The sequence below is a fragment of the Tamandua tetradactyla genome, chromosome 12 (genome assembly GCF_023851605.1).
Source record: "Tamandua tetradactyla isolate mTamTet1 chromosome 12, mTamTet1.pri, whole genome shotgun sequence".
NCBI lineage: Eukaryota > Metazoa > Chordata > Mammalia > Pilosa > Myrmecophagidae > Tamandua > Tamandua tetradactyla.
The window spans coordinates 64,715,463-64,738,814 of NC_135338.1; the positions used below are offsets into that span (position 1 = coordinate 64,715,463).

Sequence of the window (23,352 nt, forward strand, 5' to 3'; positions counted from 1 at the left end):
CTCTTTTGTTGCTCAGATGGGGCCTCTCTTTCAGCCAACAAGGCAAGAAAACTCACTGCTGTCCCCCTCTCTACATGGGACATGACTCCCAGGGGTATAAACCTTCCTGGCAATGTGGGACAGAAGTCCTAGAATGAGCTGGGATTCAGCATCAAGGGACTGAGAAAACCTTCTCGACCAAAAGGGGGAAGAGAGAAATGAGACAAAATAAAGTGTCAGTGGCTGAGAGATTTCAAATAGAGTCGAGAGGTTAGCCTGGAGGTTATTCCTAGGCATTATATAGACATCACCTTTTTAGTTAAGGTATATTGGAGAGGCTGGAGGGAACTGCCTGAAACTGTAGAGCTGTGTTCCAGTAGCCATGTTTCTTATTATTTATTTTTTTATTAATTAAAAAAATTAACAACAAAAACTTTAACATATTCAATTCTACATATATGATCAGTAATTCTTAATATCATCACATAGTTGCATATTCATCATCTCTTAGAACATTTGCATCAATTTAGAAAAAAATAAAACATTAGCAGAAAAAAAAGATTATACATACTATACCCCTTACCCCTCTCTTTCATTTATCACTAGCATTTCAAACTAAATTTATTTTAACATTTGTTCCCCCTATTATTTATTTTTATCCCATATGTTCTACTCGTCTGTTGATATGGTATATAAAAGGAGCATCAGACACAAGGTTTTCACATTCACAGAGTCACATTGTGAAAGCTATATCATTATTCAGTCATCATCAAGAAATATGGCTACTGGAACACAGCTCTAGATTTTCAGGTAGTTCCCTCCAGCTTCTCCACTACATCTTGAACAACAAGGTGATATCTACTTAATGCATAAGAATAACCTCCAGGATAACCTCTCGACTCTGTTTGGAATCTCTCAGCCATTGACACTTAGTCTCATTTCGCTCTTCCCCCTTTTGGTGGAGAAGGTTCTCTCAATCCCAGTAGCTATGTTTCTTGAAGATGAATGTGTAATGATATAGCTTTTGCAATGTGACTGTGTGATTGTGAAAACCTTGTGTCTGATGCTCCTTTTACCTACGGTATGGACAGATGAGTAAAACATATAGATTAAAAATAAATAAATAATAGGGGGAACAAATGTTAAAATAAATTTAGTAGATTGAAATGCTAGTGATCAATGAAAGGGAGTGACAAGGGGTATAGAGAAAAACAGGGGAAACAAAGGCTAAAATATGTGGGGTGGATGGTAATACCAGCAGTCAACCAGAGGGAGGGGTAAGGGGTAGGGTATGTATGAATTCTTTTTTCCTTTTTCTTTTTATTTCTGTTTCTGAAGCGATGCAAATGTTCTAAGAAATGATCGTGGTGATGAATATATGACTATGTGATGATATTGTGACATTGATTATATACCAAGAATGGAATGATGATAAGGTAAGAATGTTCGTGTTCGTGTTTGCATGTTGTTATGTTAAAAAAAAAAAGTCTGCCCCACCCCAGGCGGATCCGGAGGTAAATGTATAATCGACCCTGGCGGCCCCTACCCCACTTGGCCGGGTCACGAGGGCCTCGCGGGGCGAAGTCCCCTAGCCTGCGACGCTGGGAGCCGCGAGATGGCCGCGCTGGGCCGCCTCCTGCTGGCGCTGCGGCTCTGCGGTAATTTTAGGGGCGCGCTGATGGCGGGGGGCGGTGCCGAGCTCTTGATCGTCGGACCGAGGCTTTCAGAGAACTGCGCTGCGAGGGCTTGCGGGGCGGGGGTCGAGGCAGCTGAGGCCCGGCCCCTCTGGGCTCGATTTGTCTGTTTGCCGGCCGGGCGGGTCCTGAGTCCCTGCTGGGAGCCACGACTGAGCAGGGGCCTGCGGCTGCAGGGCGGCTCGCCGAGCTCCCCAGTCCCAGGCTCCCTCCCCGGTGTCATCCCTGACTGCCGGCGCCGGGGACACCTTAAAGATGCAGTTCCCAGCCCTGTCCCCTCCCTTAAGCCCGCTCAGAGGTTGCCTAGACACCTTTGTGGTGCCATTTCCCCTGCAGCCAGGCTTCCCGCTCAGCGCACTTGGGGTGCGCTTCCTCCAGAAAGCCTTCCGACCCCTCAGGCTGGGTCAGGGGCTGCCGCCGCCCACCCCCTTGAGCCCAGGGTGTCACGGTCCTTGCCCCGCCTGGTCCTCTGCTGGAGGACGGAGCGGGCGGTGCCCTAGGCGGGCGTACTGGAGGAGGGGGCATTCGCGCCTGCCACCAAGCGGGACACACCTGCGCCCCGCGGAGCCAGCTGAGCGCCGCGCCTCCCGGGCCGGGTGGTCCTTCCCCGGGGCCCGGCGGGCGCTCAGCTCAGCTCCTTGGCAGCGCTGGCCCGGGCCGCCTATAAATTCTGGGTCCCCAACACCGACTTCGACGCCGCGGCCAACTGGAGCCAGAACCGGACCCCGTGCGCAGGCGCCGCCGTCGAGTTCCCGGCGCACAAGGTGCCCGCGCGCCCCCGGCGCCCCCGGGCCGGGCGGATCCTGGGGGTCAGCCAGTCTCGCTCCCGCCCCTGACCCGCTGACGCCGCTCCCTCCCACAGATGGTGTCCGTCCTGGTGCGCTCGGTTCACGGTGTCTCAGACCTGGTGAGTGCAAGGAGGCTGTGGATCAGGGCCTCTGGCCTCTGGGACTCTGGGAGGCCGGGGACCACGCGGCAGGGGCAGGACTTGGTCCCGGTCCCGGTCCCGGTCCCGGTCCCAGTCCCAGTCCAGGCTTTTCCCCAGCCCTGCCACGGATGGGCGGGGAGCGCCGCCTGTCCCCTCCTGTCCCTGCTCTGGCCTCATCCCCTGATAGTCTGGGTTCTACAAGGTTTATGCTTTGGGAAAGCACCTCCCACCAGCTTCCCCACCTGTCTTCTCCTGTCCTGGTACCCGAGACTCCACTATTAGGGAGCTAGGGGACCTTTTATCCCAAACTACGTCACAGAACAGTAATGTTCCAGAGAGTGATGGGACACAGGGGGGGAAGGGGGGTACCATAACCACTTAAGTTTGTGAAATGCAGCGTATTGCCAACCTGGAGCTTCCCAATGTTTTAAAGGCTCTGATAAGGTCTGTGAGAAGGCTGTCTGTGGCCTGGTTTAAAGCAGGGCCTCCAAACTCCAGGACAAACCCAACCTGGGTGCCTCAAGCTAAGAATGGTTCTTACCATTTTAAAGGGTTGGAAATTTTTTTTAAAAGAACAATATTTCATGGCACATGGAATTCAAATGTCATAAAGAAAGTTTTATTGGTGACCAGCGCTGCCTGTTCCCTTAGTATCAACTGCATCTGCTTCTGCATTACAAGGGTGGGGTTGTGACACCCACTGCACCCCCACTACACCCCAAATACCCGCTACCTGGTACTCTACGGGCAAGCTCTGCCCGCTCCCTGTGCCCAGGCTCACCAGACCGCAGGCTTCTGTACCCTAGGTTGCCACACTGCCCTGTCACCTCGGGGCCGCCAGCGAGGGGCAGAGCTGGGGTGTGTGCTCTGTCCAGGGTTCAGGGTGGGAGCTCTCCTTGGCAGCCAAGTAAATGAAAGGGAGAGGGAAGGAGAGCCAGGGGGCTCTGTCCCACCCCCACGGGTCTCAGTCTCCTGCAAGGGCTGGGGACCCCAGGGTGGCTTGATGTTTTTCAAAAGTGGAATTAATTCTGGAAGACTGGGCCTGCGCCCAGCAGGCTGGGGTGGGGGTAAGGGGATTTTTCAGTTCAGGGAGAGGCTGACACCCCTGACAGCTGAGGATGCCCCTGCCCTGGATAGGGGGCGGGCAGAGGCGATGTGTCCCTGTGCCATGGTCGCAAGTCAGGACATCCTTCCTGGCTGCCTTACAACTGGGTTTTGGGATTTTAAAATCCTGTCCCTGCCCTTGGATCACAAAGACAATTGACTGTGTCGTGTCAATTAAACACCATCTTGGAGTGCAGTGCAACTTTATTTTCCTCCTAAAAATGTGCTGAATTTCCAACTCCAAACCTCTCAGTTTTGCCCCTTTCATTTGTGCCAGGGCCAATATTGTCCACTAAATGTCCTGTGTGTCTGTGGGTCTCTCTCCCAGCACTCTCTTCAGTTCCGTTGGTGTCTTTGACTGTTCTCATGCCACCACCACACAGTTCTCATGTGGTGGCTAGCAGGCATCTTAACAGCCAGTGGGCAACTTCCTGCCTTTTGCTCTTTTGTTGCAGGGTTGATGAGCTCTGCAGGAAACTGATTGTTGCAGATCACTCATGTTCTTGATATTTTCAAATATTTCCCAAAGATTTTGTATAGAATTGGTTAACTTGTAATTACTTTATGGGTTTCATTGGTGTTCTAGTTTGCTAGCTGCTGGAATGCAATATACCAGAAACAGAATGGCTTTTAAAAGGGAGAATTTAATGAGTTGCAAGTTTACAGTTCTAAGGCTGAGAAAATATCCCAATTAAAACAAGGTTATAGAAATGTCCAATCAAAGGCACCCAGGGAAAGATACCTTGGTTCAAGAAGGCCAATGAAGTTCAGGGTTTCTCTCTCAAGTGAGAAGGCACATGGCGAACACAGTCAGGGCTTCTCTCTCAGCTGAAAGGGCACGTGGCAAACACGGCATCATCTGCTAGCTTTCTCTCCTGGCTTCCACTTTCATGAAGCTCCCCGGGAGGTGTTTTCCTTCTTCTCCAAAGGTCGCTGGGTGGTGGACTCTCTGCTTCGTAGTGTTGCTCTCTCTGAATCTCTCATTCTCCAAAATATTTCCTCTTTTACAGGACTCCAATAAACCAATCAAGACCCACCCAAATGGGTGGAGACATGTCATCCCTTAATCCAGTTTAACAACCACTCTTGACTAAATCACATCATCCAGGGAGATGATCTCATTACAGTTTCAAACATACAGTATTGAATAGAGATTATTCTACCTTTATGAAATGGGATTTATATTAAAACATGGCTTTTCTTGGGGGCACACTTCCTTTCAAACCAGCACAGTTGGCATTTTGAATAGTGCCCTATTTTTAAAAATTATATTCTTTAGTTGTTTATTATTGCAAATAAGGATAGTATTCCTCTTCTCTTCCACTCTTAACTCCTTTGATTTCTTTTTCTTCCCTTATAGCTTTGGCCAGGACTTCTACTATGTTCAACAGCAATGGCAAAAGTGGGCATCCTTGTTTTCTTCTAATGTTAAAGAGCAGGCATTCCAGGTTTCTCCATTGAGTGCAGTTTTGTGGTGGCTTTTGGTATATAGACATCATCAAATGCTGGAAATTCTATTCTGTTTCTAGTTTGCTAGCAGCTTCTTAAAAGCATCATTTTTTTTTTCAGATGGAATAATATAAATTGATTATAAATAATTTAGGAAATAAAGTCATGACATTGAACCATAAGTCAATTAAAAAAATCATTCTCTTCAACAGATAAATATATCACTAAATTTTATTTTCAGGAGGGGGAAATTTTGAAAAATATATATTTTTCTATATTTGGGAAATCAACTTATAAGTATCCTCTATTATTTTGTTTTAGTACCTTGTACCAGGCTAGCTTGCCATTTAAGAGTTGGTGTATTATTGGCAAGTCCACAAATAGTGGGTTTGGTTACTCTACGCAGCTCTGGACTGAGCATGCCAATCCTGACACTGACTAATGTGAAAAAGAAAAACAAAAACATCATTAATGCATTGTTGAAATTCCAACATCTTTTTTTATATTGATCGAGATGTGGTTCTGTTCCTTTAGCCTATGTTTTCTGAGGTTGAACCATCCTTATGTCCTCCTGGCACCTGCCAATGGTTTACAAAACTGCTACTTCTTTAAGATACTGACTTCTTTCAATCCTAATAGACTAATTTGGCTGGCACAATACTCTCCATTGTTGGACACCATCGCATGCCTAGAATGGATGGGTGCAGTCCTGCAGGTGTGGACGTCAGGGGCACAGTCCTCCATTCCTCTCTTCTTGGGTCATGGATCCCACTTATATAGATATATAGTGATTATGTACCAGCATTTATAAGTAAAATGGGCCTATAATTTTTCTTATCTTGCGTTATCCTTCATCTGGTTTTGGAATCAAAATTATACTGCCTCATAAAATGGACTGGAAGTTTTCACTCATTCTGTTTTATGGAAGAACTTGCGTAGAAAGGAATTAATTGTTCCTTGGAGAGTTTAGTAGACCTCACCTGTAAAACCATTTGGGTCAAGATTTCTGGGAATAGGAGGTCTTTAACTAACATTTAAATTCTTTAAAGCTTACTGACTTATTAAACTTATTTCTCCTGTCAAATTTGGCATTTTACTTTTTCCAGAAATTGACATATTTCACCCAGATTTACAAATTTCATAGTCCTATGGATTTCTTAAAGTTTTTCAATATCTGTATCTTCCCTCTAACAAGCAAGTTCTTTAGTGTTTGCCCTTTCCCACAACCACCATGTTATTTTATTCCCAGCTTTTAAATTAGAAAAAACAAAACAGAACACAGCAGTAAGATTTACCAAGGTATTTCTTCACCCTTACTTCCCACAGCTCTCTGATGCTTTTGGATTTGTTTCCCTTCTTATTTCTTACTTCTTCCAGGTATGTTTGCTGTGTAGGTCTTCCTGCGACAATCGCCCTGAAGGCTTTTTGGCCTGAGGACATTTCTATTATGCTCTCGCCTTTGAATGGCAGTATGGCCAGATATAAAATTCTTTTCCATTAATGTTTAAAATATTACTCTATTGTCTTTATGCATCTGTTGTTGAGAATCAATTTTTTTCTTCTTGGCTGAGCTGTTTGTTTTCTCTGAAATTTCTAGAATGTTCTTTTTGTCTTTGCTATTCATAAATGTGCTGCCACATGTCTAGGTGTGGGTATTCCTTATTTCCCTTGTTTGGCATTCAGTGAGACCTCTCCATCAGGTTTCCCACCTCTCTTCAAATCTGGAAAATTCACCTCTGCTATTTTTGCCAAGCGTTTCCTCTTCTCCCACCCCTGTCCTGGGATTCCTAGTATCTGGGTTTCCACCGCCTTTGCCCTAAGGGCTCTTGTAGTTTCTCTCTTGGTCCTTTCCTGCTGTCTTCTGAGGGCTCCTGGACATGAAGCCCATCTTCTGGGTGCTCTGCAGCTCTTGTCCTTCTGGAGCCCACCTCACCTGCTGTGCTCTTCCTTTCAACTATTATATTTCTACTTTCCTCATGGTTTTCTTAAAACACGATGCCTTGTTCATGCATTGTACTGCAAGTTCCTGCCTGTCGGGTCGGGTGGCTGTGCCCTTGCTTGCAGGGCTACTGGCTGCCGGGTCAGAGGCCCACTGCCAGGGGAAGGGCAAAGGGCAGGCCCTGTTCTTGCCAGAGGTCCCTGGGTGGGGGCCCTAGCAGTGCTGGGTCCTTCCTGATTCCTGAGCCCAGCTTGACCCTCAAACCCCAGAAGCATCGATGGTCAGAGGGGAGAGGGCAGGGTCCTAGGGATTGAAGGGGAGGGGCGGGAAAGTGGCCAGTACTTCAGGTGGTGCCACAGTTCCCACTGCTTGAGGTCTGGGCTGAGGCTGTGGAGAAGGGGCTGCCGGGGAGCCCAGACCTCGAGGGCCGGCAGGGCAATTTCAAGGCCCCCTCCCCTCCCTACCATCTCTGGCACCATCCCACACAGGCCACAGACCCCCCAAAATGTGGCCTTTAGACTCCCAAGCGGCACTTCTCAGGATTTAAAAATATAGCTCCTGGAGCCTCAGGGGTGATGGGGAGAGGCGAGAGGCAGCAGATTTGGAATGTTATACTCCCTGCCCCAAACTGAACCCCGGCCCTCAGGGATCTTGGGTTCCGTCAGCTCCCAGGTCGGAGGCCCTGCTCCCTCTGGCCTCTTTGACTCTCCAGCCTGGGTTCCTACTGAGGTACTGCACACTGACCGTGTTCTCTTCCGAGCCTTTGCACACACTGCTCCCCTCAAACAGAACGCCCTTCCCGCCCTTCCCCTGCCCAAAACCTACTTGCGGCGCTAATCCCTAGCAGGGCGAGGTGCCTACTGGGCCCTGTCTCACCCTCTCTGACGTCAGTCTGGGCTCTCCTCCCTGGGGCCAGGGGACGGGGCTGGGCGCTGCGCGGACCCTTGGGGGTCCCTGGCCACCGGTTGCATCGCTTCCACCCGCACCTCCCGCAGCTCCTGCCCCTGGACGGGGAGCTTGTCCTGGCCCCAGGAGCCGGATTCAGCGCCGTGGACACTGGCCTGGACACGGACTGTAGCTCGGGTGAGGCCAGCAAGCTGCGAGAGGGGCTACGGGGAAGGGGTCAGACAGGAGCAGGGCTGCCGCGCTCGGGCGGGGCTCAGGCGGAGGGCGTGGCCCTGGCGGGCTTAGAAGGATTGTGAACTCGCGTGGTCCAGGAGGGGCTTGATGATAGGGCGTGGCCCAAGTGGGTCGCGGGTGGAGAGCGTGACCTGGCGGGGCGTGGTTCAGGTGGGGCTTGGGTGGGGGTGTGGCCGGGTGGGTCTCGGATGGAGGGCGTGGTTCGGGTGGGTCTCGGGCGGGGGCGTGGCTTTTCTGGGGCGTGGCCTGGCGGGGCTCTGGCTCAGGCCGGTCCGCGCAGGGGCCCCTGCGCTCTTCCGCGACCCCGATCGCTTCTGGTGGTACGACCCTCTCCTGTGGCGCTCCGGGGATGCGGCTCGCGGCCTCTTCTCCGTGGACGCCGAGCGTGTGCCCTGCCGCCACGACGACGTCGTCTTCCCGCTCGACACCTCCTTCCGCGTGGGCCTGGGCCCGGGCGCCCACCCCGTGCGGGCGCGCAGCGTCTCCGCTCTGGGCAGGGTGAGGCGGGAGCAAGGGCCAGAGGGGCCGGGAGGAGGCAGGCGGGTCTCCGCGCCTGGGCCCAGCAGTCTGGACCCAGGGTTCCGAGCACTCACATCGTGTCCCCTGCGTGGCTCCCGCTGGTGACTGGTCGCCGCAGACCTTCACGCGCGACGAAGACCTGACCGCCTTCCTGGCGTCCCACGCCGGCCGCCTGCGCTTCCACGGATCGGGAGCGCTGAGCCTGGAGCCGGAACCCTGCGTCGACCCCTCAGGCTGCGTCTGCGGCGACGCGGAGGTGCGCCGGGGAAGCAGCGTGCGGGCAGGGCCAGGGCGGGTGTGGGGTGAGAGCTGCACCAGAGCCCCGGGCTACCGTCCCCACGGTCTCCCGGCGGCGGCGCCTATCCTCGCTCGGCCCGCCCCGCACCTCTGGGCGCTGACCCCCTGCCCCGGCCTCCAGGCGCAGCCGTGGATCTGCGCGGCTCTGCTCCAGCCCCTGGGAGGTCGCTGTCCCCCGGTCGCCTGTCACGACGCCCTCCGGCCCGAGGGGCAGTGCTGCGATCTCTGCGGTGAGCGCCCCTGCCCAGGCTGGAACGCGGGGCCCGGACTCCCGGGCCTGGGCGCTGACCCGGTACCTCCTGCCGCAGGAGCCATCGTGTCGCTGACCCACAGCGCCGCCTTTGACCTGGAGCGGTACCGGGCGCGGCTGCTGCGCGTTTTCCTGGCCCTGGTAATGGGGTAGGCGGGCGGTGGGAGGGCCGTTCCCAGCCCGGACCCCCTGCGCCTCCGCAGACCCGGACCGGCGCCGTTCTGGGGTCCCGCTCGGCTTCTTGGCGCGCTCTCTCTCCGCCCTCCTGCCCCACCTGTCTCCCCGACACGTGCCCCAGGCCAAACCTGCCCCTCCTCTGCCCAGCCGCAGTACCGGGGGTTACAGGTGGCCGTATCCAAGGTGACGCGCACGCCTCGGCTCCGGGAGGCCGCGGGCCTGGAGGAGGCCACCACGTTGATCCAGGTGGTGTTGGCGGAGGCCCGACCGGAGGCAGGTGGCGCGGGGCGGCTGGCCAGGGCCATCGCGGAGGACGTCGCGGAACACGGTAACCGCCCGTGTCCCAGCCCTGCCCGCCGCCGGCGCGCTGCAGGAGGCTGAGGCTGGCCGCCCGTTTCAGGAGAGGCGCTCGGGCTTCTGGCTGCGAGCGTGCGGGCGTCGGGTGCGCCGGTCCGAGGCGGCTCCCCTGAAGGGCTGGCCAGGCCGGGGGCGGCTGCGCTGCTGGCGCTGCTGGTGCTGCCGGGGGCCGCGCTGCTGCTGCTGCTGCTGCTGCTGCTACGCCGGGCAGGCGGGCTCAGGTAGGCACCCGGCCGGCCAGGGGTAGGTGGTGGGGGTACCGTTCCGAGGGCTTCAGGCGGTGCGAGGGCTTCAGGCGGTTTTCCTCCACTCCCAGATGGAGGCGCGAAGCGGCGCCCACCGCGGGCTTCCACAACCCTGTGTACGAGGTGGTAAGTTCCAAGGAGCACGTGAGGGGAGGAGACGGGGGCCACTCGGAGGCCGGGGCTCGGCTGCCCCTGACTCGGCTCCCCTCTCAGCCCCCGACGCGGCCCCCCAGCCCCGCACCTCAGGCGGATGCCAGGAGCAGCAACCACAGCTTCTTCCTCAATCCGCTGTTCTCCGAGGCCGAGGCCTAACCTGCTAAGCTCCACCCCAACCCCTTCCCTTCACGGAGGTCCCTAGGCTGGGGGACCACCGCAGAATGCTCCTAACTGGAGGTCAAGGATAGGGCAGTCTGGCCCAATAAAAGGGTGTCCTTCCCGGCTCTCGCCTTGGCGCCACCCACTCTCTTCCCCACTCCCACCCCCGCTGTGCTTGGGGAGGGCCTGGGAGGCCCAGTTTTGCCCTGGCAGGGTCTCGGACCAGGACTAGGAGGGGATGTCCCTGGCACAGAGGGAGCAGAGCCTGGTCGCAGGTGGAGGTAGTGGTACAGCCAGAGGAGCCGCTGAGTGAGGTCTGGGTGGAAGTAGGGTGGGATACGGTGGGCCCCTGCCCTCACTTGCCCTCTGGTCTTCTGTGAGAGGCTGCCTGGCTCATATAGCCTAGGCTGGGGCGGGGGTGGGGGTGGGGGTGGAGGAGGGGGGGCACACCGAGAGGCCTAGTGGATGGATGTAGACTCTGTGTGCAGAGGGAGGGCCCAGGGTTGCTGTCCTGGAGGAGCAAGGTGGGACAGGCCCAGCCAGGAGCCCTCGATGTCCAGCCTTGCTGGGTCAGGCTATGCCTGCTGCTTTTGAGGGGCTCAGACCTGGGAGTGGGGCCAGTGCTGGGCACAGTGGCTGGCGTGTGCACAGACACATTTCTGTATGTGACAGATTCATGTCACACGTTTGCAAGTGGGAAATAGCCCTGAAGCAAACAAGTGGACCAATCCCATGATAGTGTTCTGTAACCAGCACCTGGGCCTGGAAACCCACATCATCAAGGAGCCCCCATCCCACACCTGGGCTCCTGCTCATCTCAGCCCACCCTTGGACTTCTTGCCTTGCTGAGCTGTGACCACTGGCCTCATTTGCAGGTGGCCAGCATGTGCGCTTGGAGCTGTTGTGTTTCATTGTGTTTCAGGCTGGTGATAGCTGCTTTGCAATTTAATTGCTCACAACTGCCTCATGGGGCACAGACACCAAACTCAGACCCAAAGTCCCAGCTGCCTGCTGCGCCCGCTGCCCCTCACGAAACACTGTTAGTGAAGCCAGCACCCCCCTCCACCCCGTTTTCCTGTTTCTTCAGCTGCCACTCTCACACAAACCTGTTTTTTGTGGCTCCTTCTAGCCCCTGGTGATGACGCTACAGCCCCCTCCCTTGGGTGTGTAGCCAGATTACTAGTCTTTGTCCCTTGGAGGTTTGTCAGGGATGTGTGTGCCCTTCTGCCCCCTCCATCAGGGGCACTCTGCTGGTCGTGGAGGGTGAGTGAGAAACTATTGGAGGGTGAAGCCCTACATTCTTTTCTGCGGCAAGGCCTGGTGCATCGGGGATGCCACGCTGGTGCCCAGGGCCAACACTGTGTAGCCCACGCCTCTGTGCTTGTGGCTGTCTGGCCACTTTCTGCACGTTTTCATAACTTATCCTCATAACCTTTGCTGCGGCCACTATCCTCACTTCACCCAGAGCTATCTTACTGGAGGCCTGTCATGGCAAATACCCTGCCAGAGGCCAGTCCTACTCGTGGGGCCCGAGTCCTGTGGGCGTCCCATTTCCCCCCACACTTAACCACCCACCCCTGACCTCAAGCTCTCTCACCTCTATCCAGCAGGGACCCTGGCTCATCCCTGTCCCTTCAATGTGTGTGGACAGGGCCTCTGCCCTGGATCCAGACCCCTGGGGAGCCCCTCCTGCCCAGCAACCCACACCAGGGCCTGCACCTTTAGGCTCCCACTGTCCTCGGGTGAAATCCCGTCTCCCTGGGTGGGGCTGCCTTGTGGTACCCAGGAACTTGGCTGAGGTACCCAACCAGGTCACCCTCCCTCCACCCAGTGGCCCAGGCTTGCCCTGCTGTCCCCACACCAGCTATGCCCAGGAGTTCCACCATTCAAGGTCTGGGCAGGTGGTGGGTCCTAGCCTGGAGGCAAGAGGGCCCCTCACTTACACCCAGGAAACTGTCCCCAGCCTGGGGCTACACTTATAGAGACACCTCACCCATCACATCCAGATCAAGTGCTGAGAACATTAAAACGGCCATCTTTGCTTTATTGACAGATAAATTGTTCAAAAATGTCCTCACGATTCAATAATTACAAAGACTCAGACTTATATTAAAAAAGTAGAACCCAGAACCCCCAGCAGGTGCCAGCCCCAGTAGAGGCCCAGGCAGGCGGTGGGGCAGCAGGTGCTGGGCAGGACATACGGACCCAGGCCCGATGGTGCCACATCACTCATGCTGACTCGCAGTGAATGCGTCCTACACAGCAGTGCTGAGGATGTCACCCAGTGGGAGCAGGGAAAGGCCAGTGGGGAACAGTGCCCTGCCTGTACTGGCAGGGCCCATGAGCTGAGGGTGCTGGCCGCTCCTGACAGCACTGGAGGAAGAGCAACTCATAGCATGTGCACAGGAAGGCTGGCCCAGGGACACGCAGAACACCATGTAGCCGAGACCCGGAGTGTGGGGGCGTTTCTGCGTGAAGAACATTGGGTTACCAGTCACGGGGCCTCCATGCAGGATGGGCTTCTTGGCGCCTGCTACTCGGCTCCGGGGGTCTGGCCACCTTGCCACTCCAGCACCGGGGCCTGCCCATGCTCAGCCATAAAGATGCTGGAAAGCAGGAGCCACAGAAGGAGGGAGAGTAGAAAGGCAGGGTTAAGAAAGTGAGGGCAGTGGAGACAGCAGGACTTGGGGGTGGGGGTGTCATGGTGACAGGCCCATCCCAGGACTGGAGGTGGGCAGTAGGTACGCGATGGCTAAAAGAAGGAAAGGGCCACAGACCAGCCTGCATTTCCAATTCTAGAGACACTGGGAGTGACAGCTTCTGACTGTTCTCCTGAGGTCCCAGGAAATGGTTTCAGGGAACAGGGAGGAGGCTGGCCCGAGGTAGTGTCCCGAGTGGGGGCCGCCTATGGTCTGAGGGGTCCCTGCCAGGCAGGCTAGTGTCATCCTGGGGCACAGGGTCCTGCGTAACCTGGTCCTTTGCGTGCAAACGAACAGTGTGGCCTCCTGGCTGTGCAGTCAGTGGGGCTGGTCTCCCACCACGAACAATAGAAATCATTATTATAATAAAGATTTGTCTTCATCTTCATATCTACAAGTTGATTCTACATTTCCTGGACAGAATGGCAGGTGAGTGTCCACTGGGCACTGCTGCAGAAGGCTGTGATGGGGAGGCCGTGGCTGCAGCCTCAGGCGTCACAGGCCGGCTGCTCAAGGCCCTCGAGGGGCAGCTGGCTTCGGTGGGGAGAGGTGGGGCTCGGTGGGCCGCTGGGGTTGGAACTGTTGGATGGAGTTGAGTGCTTGGTGGAATCTGAATCAGGCTGGAAAAACAATGAAGGAACACGATAAGGAATCACTGGAGTGTATGTTCCCTGGACCCAGGATGCCACCTGGCCCACTCAGGGCTCCATCTGGGATGCAGGCAGCCCAGCTAAGGAGGGTGTTTGGGTGGGTGTGGCAACTGCTCTCGTCTGTTCTTATCAGAAGAATAGACACTTTCTATACAAACTGGTTCTGAAAATTCACCTGGTTCTGAAGCCTATTTGAGAGAGACCATAAAACTCAATGTTCAACCCACAAATGACTTATATTACTTACAAAAGGACAAACAGCAACCCACAATGAAGAGACCTGATGCCACCATAAGTAAGTGGTGGAAAAACACACATACTGTTGATGCAGGCCAGCAGGTGCTGGGGGTCTGGGCACATGACCGAGATCACCATCCCGAGTAGGCTCCAGCCTGGGATACATCCTGAACCGTATTATGAGAAGACATGGGATAAACCCAACTATGAGGCATCCCATTAGACAATGGACCTCTCTCCAAAATGTCACCATGTCAGACAAAGAGGCTGAGGAACTAGTCCTGAGTAGAGGGGACTAAAGAGCAGGGCAACAAATGTAACATGATCACACACTGGACACTATCTCAGAAAAAAACTCTAATGGACGTGACTAGGACAACTAAAAAAAGCCATGAGAATATGCAAATCATTTGTATCAGTGTTAAGTTGTGTGAATTTGAGGACTGCTTTGTGGTTACGTAAGAGTATCACTGCACTTATATAAAAGGGCAAGATGTATGAAACTTGCTTTTTCAGGAAAAAAAATAAGTGCTCTGAACAGCCAAGACCATCTCGAAAAAGAAAAAGTTGGAGGACTCACATGTCCTGATTTCAAACTGACCACAAAGCTACATAATCAAACCAGTGTGGTACTGGGGCTGTGGAAAGATGGCAGAGCAGGAAGCTCTAGGGGTCAGTCCCTCATCCTTAGCAACTACTGAGCTGGCAGGAATCTCTTAGTCTACTCTTTTGAGACTCTGGGGTCTAGTGGATCACTGCGCAGCATCCTGGGAGGAGAGGGAGGAAGAGGCCAGCAAATTATAGTGAATGCTGGTACTTCACCCTTCTGTAGCCCCTGACCTAGAGGCAGGCAGCAATGGGGACTGAGCCAAAGTTCCAGGGGACTGAGCCAGGGTTCTGGGTATAGCCTACTGGTGCCAGGAAGGCCCTGTAAGGACCGAAACCCTCCAATCCAGGGAGTGGGTTGGGTTGCTGGGCCAGCTATTCCAGATACCTGGGGTGCCAGCACTGAGGGTGGCATTGCTCTTAGCTTCCTCAGGGAAAAGCAGCAGAAGATCAGGAAAACTAGATTTCCAGGGTTACAACATAATTCTCAGACTGCCCAGTGAAACTAGTAAGTATGGCCCATTCATAGGGAAACAATTCTGCCAGAAAGCATCCCTCAGGAAGCTCTTACATTGGAACTATTAGCTGAAGACTTTAAATGAACCACCTTAAATATGTTCAATGAGCAAAAAGGAAACCATTTACAAAGAACTAAAGGAAATGAGAAAAATATTGTCCGAACAAATGAAAGAGATGGAAATTATAAAAAGGAACCAAACAGAAATTCTGGAGCTGCAAAGTACAGTAATTGAAAGGAAAACTCAGACAGATTCCACAGGGAAGTTGAACAGCCAGAAAAGGATCAGCAAACTTGAAGACAAGACAACAGAAATTATCCAGTGTGAGGAACAGAAAGTAAAAAATGAAGAAAAATGAACAGAGCCTAAGGGTGCTGTGGGACACCATCAAGTGTACCAACATATATATCATTGGTGCTCCAGAAAGACGAGAGAGAAAGGGGCAAAAAGGCATGTAAGAAATAATGACTGAAAAGTTCCCCAATCTGATAAAAGACAGGACGCTCAACGAACTCCAAGCAGGATTGACTCTGTGCCAGTCTGAATCTGTTATTACCCTGGAAAAGCCATGTCCTTTAATTCTCATTCAATATTGCCATGTGGGAAGCTTTTTAATTGTTCTCTTGGAGATGTGACCCATTCAATTATGGGTGGTAAATTTAGATGGTTTCCATGGAGATGTATCTCTACCCATTCAAGGTGGGGTTTGCTTAACTGGAGACCTTTAAGAAAGAACCATTTTGGAAAAAACTTCAGAGCTCATGCAGCCAGAGATTTTTGGAGATGGAGAAGGAAAATGCCCCTGGGGGAGTTTCTTGAAAGAAGAAGCCTGGAAAGAAAGGTAGCAGACTTCACCATGTGCCCTTCCAGCTGAGAGAGAAAACCTGAACTTCATTGGCCTTTCTTGAATGAAGGTAACCTCTTGGTGCCTTAATTTGGACATGTTCACAGCCTTAGAACTGTAAACATGCAACTTAATAAACTACTCCTTTTCAAAGCTCTTCTGGGGGGTGGGGGGGGTGGTGGCGGCGGCGGCGGTTTAGTACCAGAAGCTTCTGCTTGGCCTTCCTCTCTATGATAGCTCTTATCTCAATGGCCAAATACCCAAAGTGGTGGCTGTGCCAACAGACAAGTATGTAAATCCTAATCGTACATATGGAGACTGGGGTAATGACCACTGAGTAAGTCCTTGGACCCTGTGGACCCTCTGTGAGCTGGATCTTAACAAGAACTCCATTTATTACCTGATTCCCCTATATCTTCACTGTCATAGGGGAGCCATGATGATGCTTTGGTCTCCTAGTATCTATGTCTGCTCAGACTTTGCGACCAAGAGTTCTCAAAATATCTAAATATCCCCTTTTCCCAGTGCAGTTACCCAAATAAATGTCCATAAGTCCTTTTGTAGAAGGAAAAGGAGAATCATTTCAGTATATACTTGCTGTGGTTTTGTAGGGTCCTTTCTCCTAGGGACCCAGCCACCTCTTCAATGAGCTCAGGTTTGAAAACTGGCACTAGGGATCTGAATTCTTATTGAGGTAATGGCTCTCAGCCTCCCAGTCATCCGCTATTGATTTCTTCTGCAATTATAAGCTGAGTAATACCCTTGTCAGCTGTCCGTCAGTTTTGCCCCAGAGATGCTGTCTTCTATTAACCATCTCCATAACCGTGGGTTAAGCCAGGTCAACTGGCATGCCAACTTTGCCTTAATGTAATAATTTCAAACTCCTGGCTTCTGGAAATTAAGCACCACGACCTAGTCTCTACTGTTTTGGGTACTCCATCTCCATTGCTATCAGTGAGCTATTTTTTTTTCTTGTGACTAAACAAGTTTGAAAATTGTTTTCTTTTTAAAAAACTTTTCTTATTATATAGCATAATATATATACAAAGCAAAGAAATAAAAAAGCAATAGTTTTCAAAGCACTCTTCAACAAGTGGTTACAGGACAGAGCCCACACACGATCATCTCATACTTTTCCTTCTAGCTGCTCCAGAATATAGAAGATAGAAGGGTTAAATACTTTTTTGTGATCACAATCGACTATTTTTTCCATCTTTTTTTTGTGAACAATAACATATGTACAAAAAAGCTATAAATTTCCAAGAACAGCCACACAATAAGTTGTAGAACATATTTCAGACTTTGACATGGGTTACAGTTTCACAATTTTAAGTTTCTACTTCTAACTTCTCCAAAATACTGGAGAGTAAAAAAGATATCAATTTAATGATTCAGCATTCATATTCATTTGTTGAGTCCTATCTTCTATGTATAATTCCAAGATCACCTTTGATCTTTCCATACCTCTCATTGGGGTTATATGGGCTATGGCAATTCAAAATTTTTGATATTGGAAAGGTCTATCACTAATATGGGGTAGGGAGATGGAACTATCTGATGTTCTGGAGAGTCTGGGCTAGGTTTCAGGATTTATCTAGACCAGGGACCCACCTGGAGATTGTAGGTTCTGGAAAGTTACTCTAGTGCCTTGAACCCTTGTGGAATCTTATAAATTGCCCGAGGTGTTCTTTAGGATTGGCTGGAATGGTCCTGGTTGGGGATTGGCAGGTTATGATAGGTAGCAAGGTCTACCTGAAGCTTGTGTAAGAGCATCCTCTCAACTCTATTTGAACTCTCTCTGCTGCTGATACTTTATTAATCACACTTCTTTCCCCCCCGATTTGGTCAGGATGTGATTGTTGATCCCATGGTGTCAGGTCTCAATTCATCCCTGGAAGCCCCCTCCCACGTTGCCAGGGAGACTTTCACCCCTGGATGTCCTATCCCACGTAGTGGGGAGGGCAATGATTTCACTTGCAGAGTTGTGCTTAGAGAGACTGAGGCCACATCTGAACAACAACAGAGGTCCTCCAGAAGTAAGTCTTAGGCATGCCTATAGGAACTCTAAGCTTCTCTGCTACCTACATAAGCTTCAAAAGAGTAAGCCTCATGATTGAGGGCACGGCCTATTGATTTGGGTGTCCCTAAAGTTTGACACAGTATCAGGGGATTCCCTGATGGTAAGGTTTAATAGTTCCATAGTCTTACTCCCCTCCCACATGGGACTTTGCCAATACTTTTTGATTATCTGGTTAATATACTCTAGGATGTTTCCAGGCATTACAATAATCTATACAGGATTAAAGGACCTCTTTCTCATTCTGTTCAGTGAGCTAATTTTATAACAGCTTTTTCAACTGCCAGTCCTGACCTGTAGAAGAGGCCACCACTAAATGTTTGAGTGGTGCTGGTGCCCTGCTCACCAGTGCATTCCTCATGATCTTGTATCCTCTGGATCTGTCCATGGAATATAATCATCTGGTGCATCTTCTGGCTGTACATAGTATTTCCATTCCAGCATTCCCGCTTATCTTTTAATTCCTTCCTCTACTGTCTGCCACAGTCATTCAGTCGCTTCAACTTCATTCAGCATAGGCCATCACTTTTTCCATACTTTTAGGAGTCGTCCTAGTAGCAAACTTGTGCCAATACCTGGGGCCCTTGACAGGTATTAAATCCTATATCTCAGGAAAGTATTCCCAAGTCAACAAACTCTTTCCTTTCCCGCTTTATGGCCTACCAGCCCCCATGATAGAGCACGCTCAGAATCCAGTCTCAGATATATAGTCTAAATAAGTTGCAAAATGTAGCTGGCATATAGCAGCAGGAAACAGGGAAGTATATCTGAGAAGTAAATTTTTTCTTCTCACATATTACCCTAAATGTCAATGAATTAAACTCCTCTATTAAAAGGCAGGGACTGGCAGATGGGATGTAAAAGCATGATCCATCTATATGCTGTCTAGATAAAAAAATTCAATCCAGTAAGAATAGATTATTATAAACACATATATATATGCACCTCAACAACACAGCATCAAAATATATGAAGCAACAATTTGACAGGACTGAAGGGAGAAATATAGTTCTATAATAATAGTTGGAGACTGATACACCGCTTTCAATAACTGAGAGAACATCTAAGCAGATCAGTAAGGAAACAGAGGACCTTGGGGCTTTGAGTATGAACGGGACCCTGGATGAGAGTGTGGGGTTGCTGTGGAACTTCTGGGGAGATGGCTCCCACTCTTGGGAGATAGGCAGAAGTCCTACAAATCATACAAGGTAAAATGGGTTAGTAAAGTGCACATGGGCTCTTCACTCTACTGTTCTTCCAACTTTTCTGGAGCACTGAAAATTTTCAAAATAAAAAGTTGAAAGGAAAAAGTAAAAGAAGGGAAACAAAAGACCTCTCAAAGCCACAATCTCAGGCCACAGTGAGGGCGGGGGTGGGGGTGTCTTTGGAGCCCAGGAATGACTATTCCTATATGCCAGCCACAAGAGATGCAAAAGGTCCTGACTAAGTGCTTGAGGCTGGCAAGGCCTCAAAGAAAACTTGCCAAGTGCAACAGAAAAAAAGAAGCACAAGGGTCAATTTTATTGATAATCATGGGTATAAACACTGTAAATAAATGTTCACAAGAGGAATCTCAAAGTATACTAAAAAGAATGATATATAGAGAGCAAGGAGGGTTTATTCTAAGGAAGCCAGGAGATATACTAATCTAGCAGGTCTTGGAGAAAACTCGTGCAGGTCACCTTGGAAAATGTCAAAAGAGCATCCAGTTGATGCTTATCACCCTTTCCTTACTGCAAACTCTTACCAAGGTGGGAGGAAAATCTCCTGGCCGGGGCCAGGTGCTTCCCAGCAATGCCACTGGCATCGGTCAGGAAGAGGCCTGGGCATGAGCAGGAGTAGGGCCCACTCACTATTCAGGGGCCCAGACAGACAGACATGGTCAGAGAGACAAAAGTGTCAAAATTGCCCCCAATTCCAGGGCTGCTGACTGAAGTCTGAAACCATGGACGCTCAGGTGGGTGGGAGACAAAGACTAAAGCCTCCAGGCCGTCACCTACACGTGGTACAGATCATGTTCCACTCACAACAGGGTTCTTAAGCAGCTTATAATGACTCACCTGGAGATGGTGCTACTCGTGGGTGGGCAAGGCCAAGGTGGCAAAGGCTCCCCTCTATAAATTCAATGCAACCCCAATAAAATCTCAACATGATTTTTACTTCTCTGTTATGGAACCAACAAGCCAGTTTTAAACTTATTTGAAGGAGAAAAGCAATGGCTAAAAAATCTCTGAAAGAGATAAATAAAGACAGAGAGAGGCTCTGCCAGACTCCAAACCCATGCAGGTGGCATTGGCACAAGGACGGGCTTGGGGGCTGGCAGGCAACCAGGAGATGGGGCACCTAAGTCAGGGGGAGGATATCAGCCAGACAAGACTGCCAGTGGCAAGGAACCAAGTGGCCACTGAGGCCTTTCCCTCCAGGTGCTTGTCCTCTCTCTCACGCTTACACCTTTTCCAGATGCAGTGATGCTCCCAAGCACAAAGGAAAACCCTACAAAGAACTCGAATAGACAACATGAAACTACTTATTGTCTTAAACAGGAAATAAATATTCAAACCCCAACTTAAAAAGACATACAGAGCCAGACTATATAAAACAAATTCTGTAGGACAAAATTCCTTAAAGCAAAATTGAAAGAATTAAGAGGTTAGTGAAACTGGAAAAATACTGGCAACAAACAATACCCACAATTTAAAGGAGTTCTCCATAAGCCATTAAGAAAAAGTGACTTGACAGTAAAACAGATAGAGCATATGAGGACCCTTCAACACCCCTGGAAACAGGCACGTACTCAGCAAAAGTGCTGAGACCCAGTGCCGGGCTGAGGCAGGCCACTCCTGCTCTCTCAGATGCACTGTGCTCTTCTCAGGGGCCACCCCTCCCCTGCAGGGCGCTCCAACTCACAGAGCCCCTGATAGTCCTGGGGCAAATGCCTTTGCACCCCCACCTCACACACAAGGACACTGAGGCGCAGAGAGGGGTGGTGATGATGGTTCCTCGCCATGGTCCCCACCCTGTGCCATGGCCAGGAGAGGTGAGGAGGAGGGTGAGAGCTGCATGAGCTCACCATGCTTTAAAAACAAAAAGTGACGATGTGCATGTCATATCTAAGCGTCTATAAAAAGGTAGAAAAAGTCACAAAAGGCAGGGTGATTTCTGCAAGGAGCAGCTGCCGTCTACCCAAGCAGCTTTCACTTCTCAGCCATGAGTGAATGTCTGCTCCCCCACCACACTGCCGCTGTAGAAAGAAGGTAGGCTCTAACCCCTGAGCCTGGGACCCTCAGGAGCCCTGCCCCAGGGAGCCTCTGGGGTATTGCCTCCAAAGAGAGGGAATGGTGGGGGAGGGGTATCAGGGGAGGCGAGGGAAGGGGTCAGGGACACTCAGAGAGCCCAGTACTAGTGAGGAGAGCCTGGAGAGGTCAGGTGCTGGCCTCCGGGGCAGGGTGTGGGGGTGTGGGGTGGGCAATTCCTTACCAGGGTCTGTCTGAGGGACCTGGCTAAGCAGGCCACTCTAACATCGTCTTGGGGGAGATGTTGCATTTTTCTCCCACATGTACAGGGAACTGCCTGCCTTGTTCCCGCTGTCAGCACAGTCAGCAGAGCTGTGAGCAGGAGCTCCTGAGGTGCAAGGTCAGCACTCGGGCCTCAGTCAACAGGCTGCTTTCCCAGCACCTGCTGGTCCCCACGCCCATGGTCACTCAAGGCAGACAAAACCCCTTCATCCAAAGCATGGCTGCCTGTCTGGAACCTGGAAAGTCTTACCTCCTTGTCAAAGTCCTGGTCCGGATCTGACATGCTTCGCAGAGGTACGGCTGCTCCGGGCTCTGACCCACCTATAGAACGAGCATGGCTTTGGTCTTAAGTGAACAATTGCTTTGGGTCCACCCACTCTGGCCCTGGCCAGGCCCTGCCTAGAGGCCTTCCATGTGCAGGGGCTGCACCAACTGGGCTCTGCTTACCTGCCGAGGGCCACGAGATGTACGGCTTGTTTCTGGATGGGGGCTGCCGGGCCAGACCGGTGGGCATGGGGCCAGGCCGCTCCTCCTGCACGGGGACAGCACTCTGGGCAGAGAGTGACACAGTGAACAATGCACCAGGGCAGCTAGGGGGAGGGGGCAGCACAGGCAGAGAATGGGGAACGTCCGGAGCTACCAGAGCCCAATCGGCCTGGGCTGGCACAGTGGGCAGGCAAAGGGCAGAAGTCTGAGATGAGCAGGAAGAACAAGGGCACGGGGCTCGGTGCCCTCAGAGTAAAACTGTCTCCTCAAAACAGAAAAGAAGGCTCTCTGGACAATTAACAGCAGGGAAGTTCTAAGCTAAGAACTGGCAAGAACAATTTTAGGCCCAATCAAATTCTTCAGAAACAGTTCTTCAAAATAAAAGAGAAAAAAAAGGTGTGCTACTAGCTCATACTAGGATGTCACTGAGAATGAATCATCTGAAGACCAGCTTCCTTGGGGAATGACATTAACATCCATTCCCAGCTGAGCCTGCCTGGCGAGGGGCCCATGGCTAAGGTGCATTTATGTCTGTCAAGGAAAAGGAATTCTTGGGGAGGGGGGGAGTTCCACAAAGACAAAACCCACAGGACAGCTGAGCCTGGTGTGCCAAGGTCAAAGCAGAGTGCTGGGGGTGGGGGGACTGCTGTTCCTGTGGGATAAGGGATGGAAGGACAGAGGAGTTTCAAGGAGCCCTCCAGGGCCCGAGCACCCCCTCAGGGCCAAGGGTTCAGCAGTGAGCTGGGCACTGTGGACGCACCAGGGGGAGGTCCATGAGGACCTGCAGGCCATCACCCGGCCCCATGTGGGCCACGTGGTTGAAGTTGGTCGGGTTGGATATCATCTTGGATCTCAGTTCAGGGTCTCTAAGCATCTCTCTGGGGAAAAGAAGATATTTTTGAGATTCATGCACATAAAAGCCTTCTTGGCTCCAATGCCAACTCCCTCCTGCAACAGGCCAAGCCAGCCTCGGGTGACCCAGCTCTTACCGTCTCTGCTGCAAGCGCTCCTCCTCGGGAACCTTAAAGACAAATCGCCTTTTGCTTCTGGTTCGCAGCATTTGTTTCTTGCTGTTATCTGAAGTGTCTGGTACATTGAGCAGGGCCCCTGCAGGAGTAAGCAGCAGCATTGGGGACTCTGAGCTGTGGCATGTGCCTGGGAAACCCATGCAGCGGCAACAAGGCCCAGGATCCACTGCCCTTGATGGAGGGGCTAGAGGAAGGCCTACCAGAGAGCCTGCTCTTAAAGTAGATCAGGCGTGGAGGCTCGCAGTTGAGGAGGTTGAGGCTGCCGTCTGAGTTCAAGGGTCTTATCTGTACAAGGAACC

The 23,352-nt window shown here is 51.7% G+C and overlaps 2 protein-coding genes across 2 annotated transcripts in view; one reads left to right on the forward strand and one right to left on the reverse strand.

The window, feature by feature from the left end:
- Positions 1-2,318: 2,318 nt before the first annotated feature.
- Positions 2,319-10,752, forward strand: AMN (amnion associated transmembrane protein). The gene is given in 12 exon segments (XM_077122350.1): positions 2,319-2,437; positions 2,536-2,584; positions 8,010-8,059; positions 8,062-8,176; positions 8,514-8,731; positions 8,871-9,008; positions 9,171-9,279; positions 9,358-9,440; positions 9,624-9,804; positions 9,877-10,054; positions 10,150-10,204; positions 10,292-10,752. Coding segments are annotated over 11 exon segments (1,275 nt in total). The 5' UTR covers positions 2,319-2,437; the 3' UTR covers positions 10,391-10,752.
- Positions 10,753-12,420: 1,668 nt separating this feature from the next.
- Positions 12,421-23,352, reverse strand: part of CDC42BPB (CDC42 binding protein kinase beta) — a 211,080-nt gene continuing 200,148 nt past the window's right edge. Inside the window, exons 32-37 of the mRNA XM_077123642.1 lie at positions 23,254-23,338; positions 23,015-23,132; positions 22,786-22,903; positions 21,987-22,089; positions 21,790-21,860; positions 12,421-13,712 (exon numbers count right to left, since the gene is read on the reverse strand). Of these exons, the coding sequence (XP_076979757.1) occupies positions 13,581-13,712; positions 21,790-21,860; positions 21,987-22,089; positions 22,786-22,903; positions 23,015-23,132; positions 23,254-23,338 (627 nt within the window). The 3' untranslated portion in view covers positions 12,421-13,580. The remainder of the gene's footprint in view (positions 13,713-21,789; positions 21,861-21,986; positions 22,090-22,785; positions 22,904-23,014; positions 23,133-23,253; positions 23,339-23,352) is intronic.